This window comes from Pleurodeles waltl, chromosome 7 (genome assembly GCF_031143425.1).
Source record: "Pleurodeles waltl isolate 20211129_DDA chromosome 7, aPleWal1.hap1.20221129, whole genome shotgun sequence".
NCBI lineage: Eukaryota > Metazoa > Chordata > Amphibia > Caudata > Salamandridae > Pleurodeles > Pleurodeles waltl.
Genome location: NC_090446.1, coordinates 382,182,498 through 382,192,087, shown reverse-complemented (window position 1 = coordinate 382,192,087; position 9,590 = coordinate 382,182,498). Strand labels below are relative to the sequence as shown.

At 42.8% G+C, this 9,590-nt stretch overlaps 1 protein-coding gene across 1 annotated transcript; it reads right to left on the bottom strand.

Annotated features, from left to right (window-relative positions):
* Window positions 1-675: 675 nt before the first annotated feature.
* GDF5 (growth differentiation factor 5) lies at window positions 676-8,494 on the bottom strand. The gene is made up of 2 exons (XM_069243831.1): window positions 7,608-8,494; window positions 676-2,376 (listed from the first exon to the last, which is right to left on the bottom strand). The coding sequence occupies exons 1-2, from the start codon at window positions 8,230-8,232 to the stop codon at window positions 1,508-1,510; spliced, it is 1,494 nt and encodes a 497-aa protein (XP_069099932.1). The 5' UTR covers window positions 8,233-8,494; the 3' UTR covers window positions 676-1,507.
* Between the last annotated feature and the right edge of the window lie 1,096 nt (window positions 8,495-9,590).

The window sequence follows — 9,590 nt, the reverse complement described above, 5'->3', positions numbered from 1 at the left end:
AGGTTTCTGAGAAGCCTATGAATGCTTGCCCTCGCTACCATGAGAGTCAATAGCAGAGTGCGTTGTTCTTGGCTCAGTTTGCAATGCCACAGTAGGACGTGCCCCAAGGAACCAGCTGCAAGTGATCTAAACTATCATGGAAGGTGTGCAATAGAACCCCGGCCTGTCCTGTGGACCCTGAAGGAGGTCTGACACTTGGTATCCCATTACACCCGTGCTACATTGATTTCACTGGTTGGCATACAAACAAATTCCTAATAACTGTGCATCATGTACAAAAGCATCCACCAAAGCAAGTCAACAATCTAGCTTACAAGCAATCTCCACTCATCATAAAGCACTTTCTCAAAATCTTCACCACGATCCCACTTGTTTTTCCAAGCACGTTTGTCTACTTCTGAGATCACTCTTTCACGAGTGCTATACCTCAGTCGTCTGTCTTGCTAACCCAGCACCTCAATAGTTATACAGGCTTACCAGCATTCAGAAAACACCACACCGTCTACCCCTATTTTTAGTCCATCCACCTCCCACCTACAAGTATATCTCACATACCTGACCACACCTTTATGTCCCCATAAACAGCGCCAGATACATCCCCACCCACCAACACAGACAGTTTCAACCTGATGCCAAAGAAACTGGGTACCACTTCCTCTAATCTTTGTACAGCATGGCGATGAAAACCATGTAACAGTATAAAAGAAGAACAAAGAAAGTAAATAAATAAGAATACTTCAGAAAAAGTATTTTATGATTTAAAACCAAAAATATCAAACATACATTTTGCCTCTTTAAGCTAAAATATACATTGCTTGAAATTTAATTTTCAGCATATCAAATCCCTTTATAGAGATTGGAAAAAAATCATATACAGTATACAGTACTTTGCATAGAAACATTATTTAAACTGATAAATAACGTTTTCGTATAGTATAACCCACTGTTAAGTGCAAGGAAAAAGGGATATCAATTCGTATAAGTGTCACAATTATCCGTAATTGTTTCTCAAAAAGCACAAGCCAGGAAACTATGCAGTTAGGAAGTTTGCGCCCTTTTCAATTGGGCAGGAATCCCCTTGCCTTCTGTCCATTCACCAATTATCAGTTAACTCATTTCTAGTACTGTAGCAACAAGAAGGAGCTGCAGAAAGGTCTTGGTGTTTAGTCTCGGAGTACAGGTGCTCAATATCACAAATAACTATGTACAAGTGACATCAACTTTAACCTTTATCTTTGCTTCACTGACTGAAATAATGAGGCATCAATATTAATTAGAGTTCGACGAGTATCCGGCAGGTTCAGTTGAAATATGTTTGGAATGTGCAGTTTCTTGATGAGAAGTATTACTTGCGCCTTAATGGCTCCCTTAAGTTACGTTTGAATGCGCCAAAAGTGTGTGTGTCAGCAGTCTGCCTTAAATGAGTTTTTCTTGCTGGTTTTGTAACTGTGACACGTGCTAAATGACGTATTCCTTTGATGCCACCTTCTTCTGGGTGCATAAACTGCTACCTACAACCACAGGATTCTACCACCATGTCCTCATATTGTTTGTACACCACGTTATTTGCTGAGTCTATGTACAAAATGCTGATAGGGCTAAGTCGGGTGGGGATACAACAAGTAGGTGGGGTGGAGTCTGGATCCATGGAGTTCATTAAGGTTTGGATGACTGCGTGGTTGGTGGGTTCCAGGTGTGACCGCAGCGGAAACTCGCAAAGTCCTTCACAGTGATAAGCCTCATACTCCAAGGGAGCGATGATCCAGTCATCCCACCCCATATCCTTGAAATTCACATGAAGAGGCTTTTTGCTGCACCTTGCCTTTGGGTTCTTTGTGGGTCTCTTCCCTTGGCGGGCTGACAGAGGGGCCCTTCTCTTCCTTCTTTGGTTGAATAAATACTCATATACAGTTTTGTCATCTTGCCCTGACCTAGCCTTGATTTCATTAAAAAACAAGTCTCGCTTCTTGGTCCTTCCGAACACCAAGAAGATGGCTTTTTCGTTGGTCAGTCTCCCTATCCTATCGAACCCCAGGCTCTTCAAGTCAATGGGCTTACCTTTTTCCAAAGCCTCTAGTTCAAAGCACAAACTAGGAGAGTTTTTGAAACTTTTGAATGATTTCCAAATGTCAAAGACTTCCCATTTGGGTGTCTCAGGTATGCTGACCATGCGAGAGTCCAGGTGGGCCGCTGCCTGCCTGTTTGTCGAACAGGTGGATAGCTTCACCTGCACGATTCTTGCTCCAGAAGAACCTCTACCAGCATCCAAGGGCTTCTTCCTAAGAACACGCAGTTCCGCCCCCAGTAGACCATCCTTCTCAAGGGCACTTATGTCAAAAATGTATTTTTGCTTTCTTGTTACAGGTGCGCGGTCATCTAAAAGATATGTAAAGAATCAGAAATTAGTGGATCATAAACTGAAATTGCATACAGAGAAACAGAGAAAGAGGGAATTCATAAGTGGTAATTAAAAGACAGGTGTTTTTCAGGTAGCATGTCTTGAATGATCAATTGCATTAAACAGAATTACTAAGATATATATATATATATATATATATATATATATATATATATATATATATATATATATTTATATATATATATATTTATATTCACCCAAGAACCTATATAGCGACAACACAAAATAAGTAACATCCATCATGTTGGCATAGAAATGTGTTAAATTCCAGCAGAAAACCACACCAAGACATGAGATAGTTCACCTATGGGTTAAAGGGTTTTTCACCACAGAGTTTCCACTCTTTATATTAGTGCCAGTGGTGGGAAGACACAGGGTGCGATTTAGAGTTTGGTAGGCAGGTTACTCTAGCACAAACATGATATGTATCCTGCCTGCCTTAGTACAAGTGCATTATATCCAATGACCTCTGTAAAAAGGCGGACAGAATATATATGAAACATTTGCAATGGAATAATCTGTCCACCAAACTCTAAATCAGGCCCAAAATGTGGTTATTTAGTTGAACCGGCAAGGCGGACAACTAGCCATTTCTCAGGTCCAATGGCCAAGGCAGGGAGTGAGCCATCCACCCACTTCCCTTTCTTCACTATTTAAAAAGGTTGTGTGTGGCGGAAGGACAGAGGGGGTCTTTTGTGGTGGTTACAAGAGGCAAGAAGTCATGATCAAGGTTTCTGAGCAACAAGATGTACAAGATGTACAACCCAGCTCATGGAAGTGCAGAAGAGTCAGAGAAAGGTGTGGAAGAATTGAAGAGAGAACACAGAGAGGTATAGGAAGCGAGGAGGAAAGGATAATGAAGGTTTGCTAGAAAAATATGCAACGAAAAAAGAAGGCAACAACTACAGAGAAAGATTTAGTAGGGAAAAAGAATTTGAGGGAATGAAAGGAACGGAAATGAGAGAAGGAAAATGGAAGTAAGAAGAGAACAAGGCTAAAGAGTGAAAAGAAAGGTATGAAAAGAGGAGCATAGGCTGGAAGTCAAGGTAGGGAGAAACAAGAACTGAGTGTTGAGAACAGGAAGAAGGGAAGAATGATTCGGTAAGGCATGAGCATGAGAAAGTGAAGTATGGAGACTGAGAGGATGAAAAGAGGAAATGAGGAAAAGAGAGACGGGCTAGCAGATAAAAGAAAGTGAAGAACAAGAGGGGAGAAACGTATGGAGTAGAGAAAAGGGTATGGAAATGATGGAAAGGGGTTAGAGGAAGAAAAAGAGCAGAGAGGAAAATAGAGCAGTCTTGGGTGTCTCTACAGCCTCAGGTGTTTCAAAAAACAAAATATACATATATGAAGACATACAGATCCGTTTAAGGCATGGTCAAAGTGAGCAATTGCCCAGAGCCCCCGCCTTCCAAAGGGCCCTGTGGCAAATGTATGCTTTTATTTATGACCGCTGCATATCCTATCCCTTTATCAAAACCTCTCTCCCTCTCTGCCTACCTCTATCAATAACTCGGTTTCTTTACCCTTTGTCATTTTAAAGAGTTATTGGGGTCCTGAGCAAGACATATTCCAACAATGTTTGCGTGGCCCTGTTAAAGGTTAGCATAAAATTTTATATTTATTGGCACAAAGCAGGCCTGAAATAGCAGGAAATATGTAATAAACTTCAAATTTGTTCCATACAGAGGCCCCCAGATAGGTTTTGCCCGGTGCCCCCAGAACCCTTAAGGTGACAATACATACATACGGAGAGGGTTTTGAGTCAGCCCTCTGCATCCATTAGTTCCCTAAATTATCATTTATATTTTGATTCTCTCCGCCACTGCTTAAAGCATCACCCAATAAATCAGGTCATTTACAGCCAATGTCTCTCTTGCACTGAGTGTTGGCATTCTTTCTGATCATGTTTACATTCGCCAAAAAAAAGTATTACACTTCAGTTCCCGGTCTTTTGGGCCAATCTCTCATTTTTACATTTTTTCTATTTTAAAGTGGCTTTTGCATGTGGTTGCCGAAAATAAATATAATTTCACGCTTGCGAACGCCAGGCCTATTGTCTTTGTCAATGTTTCTTTTTATTTCCATTTCTACCTTCAAGTAAACCGAGATGATGGCCTCATTCCAGTTGTCGCTGAACATATGCAAACTGCACACAAAACGTCCAGTGCCCATGGCAAAAGTGTGCAACATTGTTGGCTGTGACGATCTAAAGCCCTTGGAATGAATCAGAATGAAGCCGGGTTCATCTTGAGATTCAACTGAGCAGGTTGTGATGCACGTTTGTAGACACTCCACTCCGAAGTGTCCCACTCCTTCAGCTTTCACGCACATTCGAAGGTGCGTCCAGGGTTTGAAGTGGGCCTGGTCCTGCCGGTGCTGAGCCACGGCAGTTTTAAAAAGCAAGTGCTGAAACGGGTCCCTATCGGGCTCTCATTTCGCCCTCACGCTGGGGGTGAAAACAAATCTTATCTCTGGAGCAGTACCACCCTGCACTGCCTTTGATGTAACTTCAAAGAGACTCCTTATAGTTCTTTCAGGGTCTCATCATTTCAGAACTGAAGCATTTTTAATATTTTACATAAATAGGCTATTGGTGCTGCCTATTTATCTTATGCAACCTATGGCCATTGACAGAGCCCATAGTCTGGCATGTTGTACCGGTAATGTTATTTGTTGCATGATATTTCTTGATGCAAAGACAAAGTAGCAGCAGAATACCAGTCGGGACACAATATGCTAAGCACAGAATTTTAGTTTGTGTTTTTGCCATGCCCTTAATTGCATCGACCACGCCCCTTTGAGAGAACGCCCCCCACCCCAACAGTTTTTTCATCCCACTTAAAGCTGTGGGTGCGTTGCTGTGCATTGTGGACAACAGGAATTCTCTTCCTGAACTGCCTCCACCATCTGCAGTATACCGCATGGTATTCCGTCTTTTAAATTCCAATCAAAGTACTGAATTCAGTGTACAAGTTAAACTTTTTTATTTCACAGAGATCGATCATATTAGATAAAAATATTTGTCAGTTAAATATTAAAAGAGGACCAGGCTGAAGACCAACAGAGAGTGAGCAAGAACCATTAGAAAGACAATCAGTCATGCCATTTGTAAAGCACACTACTCACCTGTGAGGGTCTCAAGGCGCTCGTCGTCTTGAATGTATTGCAAAAGTAGCAAGAGGTGGAAGTGACGGTGCAGGGCCCTGAAAAGAGTGGGCCCGGGGCAAACAGCCCCAGCTACCCCCACGTGGGACGACCCTCCAGACATGTGGTCCGAGGAGTGTTTATTTTTAATTTCTGTGTCAGCTTCCTTAAAGATCCATGATGCCCTTACACTCAGCACAGATAACCTGAGCCTGACTACATTACACAATACTATTGTACTTGCCGGATTACCAAACCCATAAGAATTCCAATGCGATTTTGACCAGTATTGGCACCAGCTAACCAACGATAAAAATTACATTTTCACAGATGTACTTTTGATAAAAGTACCCATGTTCCTCTAGTTAGTTAAGTCTGATCGGTCTGTGTATGTACTTGTGCAAAACTGCTATGCACCAGTTTTGCAATGTTGCCCCCTGCTCACCCCGCGTATTAAATGCATTCCATTTCACATGCTGCATGCCGGCGGGCGCTTGCTTCATCGAATAAGGCTCGGGTATCAGCTTGAAGCATGTGAGTTGATTAATTAGAAGATAAAAAGTGAGCATCAACATTCAAGGACGCCGTGTTTATTACGTTCAGATGTTTCTTATATTCATCGCGCTGAGCCGCGAGTCTGATAGTGAGAGACTGAGGGCCTCACGCTTCATGGCCTAAGGCCATAATGAGGCCTAATGAGGAACATCGCCTCCGAAATGTCGGGTGCGTGCGCTCTGTCAACATGTTGCGCTCATTTCATAGCAAATACCTTCAAAAGGAAGACTGTGTTTCTACATCTGGAAGTTTATTTTTTCTAAAAGACCTGGGCACTGCGGTTAGCTCGTGCTGTGCCGACTTCCAATTTTCCTGGGTTGTTCTTTGCAGCTTCAGTAAATCTAGGGAATACAGTGTGCTGTCAGCGTGCGAGCTAGAAGACTTGGGTTCTAACCCCAAGCTCCTGTGAATAGGACCGTAAAATACACCGCAAATTATGATTACTGTTATATCTGCTGATTAATTAGCGCATGTCAGATACATTGTTTGCCATTTGCGTGTGTGCGTGCGTCCGCGCAAGGCGGGACCAACTACACAGGGTACTTACAACTGTCCCCAAGAATTTTTGAGGGCTGGTGCATTCGGGGTTGCACTAAATCGAGTGAACCTTTTCCCACTTTGATCTGTAGCTCTGGGGAAACAGAGCAGTTTCCTCATGAGATTTGCAGTTGCATCGTAATTATATTCGTCCGTACTTTACCAGACCCTGAACCGTTGGAATATGTCATGAGATTCTCTTCAGATGAGTCTACAAGACCTTTAGCCTTTTATCTAACATAGGAACAAAAGTACTCTGAAATTAATCATCACATATTAAAATTTGAGCTTGTTTGCGCTTGGGCGTGCTTACAGCGATATTAATAAGGTAATAAAACACTGTTCCAAATATAGTCAGTTCGTGCACGTGGGGACGTTTGTTCTATTAGAGCAGGTATCAGTGAATTTAAGTAGGTATAATCGCATTATATCTATATATTACAATTGTGTGTACCCACAAGACCCCAAATGAACTGTAAATGAACATTAATTATGTGACCGGGGTCGCTAAACCTTTACGAATGATATATAAACCGCAGCGGCAGACAGTGGCATCTGACCATTATTTCATTGGTCGAGATGGGGTAACCGAATGACTCACCCCCGAGTCATGTCCATGTGGTTTTTGACAATTAACCCACATTTTCTGAATAGATTACAGATTCTCTTTCCAAAGCAATAGTCATTCTACTGTGATGCTGATTTTAAATATTCGCGGGATCTGCTGTCAGCTTGTTCGGCTTGGTATCCTCTCCTTTAAGAGCACTGCACAACTGTTAACAAAACACATTTGCTAGGGCAAATGAAGCACGTAGAAAGCAACCAATCATGAGTGAACCTTTAGTGGCACGGGCTAGTCTTTCAGTTGGATGTGAACACATACCCTTAACGTCGGTGAGCACTGTGCACTGACTGGGAGGCACCGTATCGGTAGAGTTTAAAGCCTTACCTTGCCCCTTGTCGATGAAGCTGGTGATAGTGTTGGCTAGTCCTGCTTCCAGCTTGATGCTTCCATTGCCCCCCTTTCTTTCCGCGTCCGAAAGGGTCCGGTACAACGATAGCATGTACTCATGAGGGGTTATTGCTGGGTGCCTGAACGTATCTTTGAGGTCCCTTTGGGCCACTGGACCCTTCGCTTTTTTGGTTTTGAACCCACTAGAATCGGCGTGCACGTTGACGATTTTAGTTGCAGCTTTGCCGCCTTGTTTTTGAGTCCTCGGAGTGACAGTTCTTTCCACAGGCTGTCTGTTCAAGGGATGGCCTTTCTTAAGGTCTCCGTTTCCCACCCTCGAAGCAACCTTCTTGGCTTCACTGCTCTGGGTCAAGACGGTTCCAATCTGTAGTACAGCGCCTTTTGTTCTGGCCTTTGGAGCGCTAGCATCTTGCCCATGGCTTGCAGTCTTAGAGGCACCTGGCCTGGAAAGTGGGTTGTGCTCTTTGCTGTCTGACAGGCCTGACCTAGCTCCTGTTGGTCTGTCTTCAGGTTCTGGGTGACTCCACACAGCCGGAACTAGGTCCAGGGATAAGCAGGTCCAGTGCCAAAGGAGTAAAGGAATATATTTCAGTACTTTCATGCTCTGACCTTCCTCTCAATTGCAACAAGGAAAGAATCAAGGAAGGCTTCTCTTGATTGGCAAGTGAAAACATGAAAGACGTGGAAAACCAAAACCAGCAGAAATACTTGTTGTTTTAGCCTACGACTCTGTAAACCGGTGGTTCCAAAGTTTTTATCCAGTCCCATAGTGGAAGACAGTGTTTCGTCAGATCCTATCTCTGCTCTCCAGGCCGCGATTGAAAGAACCTGTGTCTAAAAGGTGAAGTCTGACTCCCTTCTCCCTCCTGCCGAACTGTCTGAAATCTTGAAGGAGCCTTGCTTAAATCCAAAGGTTTTTTTTCCAAGAAGGAAGAATGGCGTAATGCTGCCTCTGTGTAAAATATTTTTTTCCCCCGAATTTGAATCCTTTCCAGTGAAAATATTTCACACAGAGACCTGCAGGTGCTCAGAAAGCTTTTACAAACCTGAACTCAGGAATTGGAAACGGAATTCCAACAAAAACCAGTTTAATTACTCTCTGATGTCATGCTGTCTAAACTAATTTAAGTGCAATATATTTCTTAAAAAAAAATCTTCTTTAGCCTTTCCATCGCTATGAGTCATGCTTTATGTAAAACAGCTCTGTACGACGCAAACTTCTCATCGTGTCATTTAAAGAACCACGGTCTCTCTCGGCTCGCCTTACTTGAACCTCAAACAAAAACAGCGCAGACCTCAAAATCAACGGACGTCGCATGGGCAAATTAAACAAACAAACCCTTTTTGTGCAAGTCCAGTGGCCTCTGGGTTAAGCACAGGATTGAGGGGCGTGAGTTATAACTTGTGAATTTAATTATTTTGCTATTATTTGTTACCATTTATTTGAACCCAACTGGCGCACATTTAACATAAGAAACCCTTCTCATACAGCAAGTTTCTGCACCAATGTTTTCTGCACCAGTGTTTGAGAATACTTGAGGTTAAGTGAACGTTTTTAACACGAAACAAAAAGTATTTTACAGAAAGATTTCACGCGCCGCATACAGCTGCACTGCGCTTTTCCAGATGTTCCCGGTGCACTTTGGGCTGACTTCTAAGCTGCCTTGGGCAGCAGTGGCCCCTGCAGTTCACCTGTGGCAGTGTGGCAGCCAGACCATTGTTTGACATGGCTGGTCTACTTTAAATGAAATGGGCGCAAATACGGATGGCTTGTTTAGTGTTTAGTTTAATAGCGTTTACAACACAACAGCCTTAAAGCATATCCCATTAAGAAAGCTAAGGGGCATATTTATGAAAAATGACGCACAACTGCACTAGCGCAGCTGTGCGTCATTTTTTAAAATGAGAGTTAGCGTCATTCCTTGGTGCCATCCTTCTGCCATATTTAAGAAATGACGT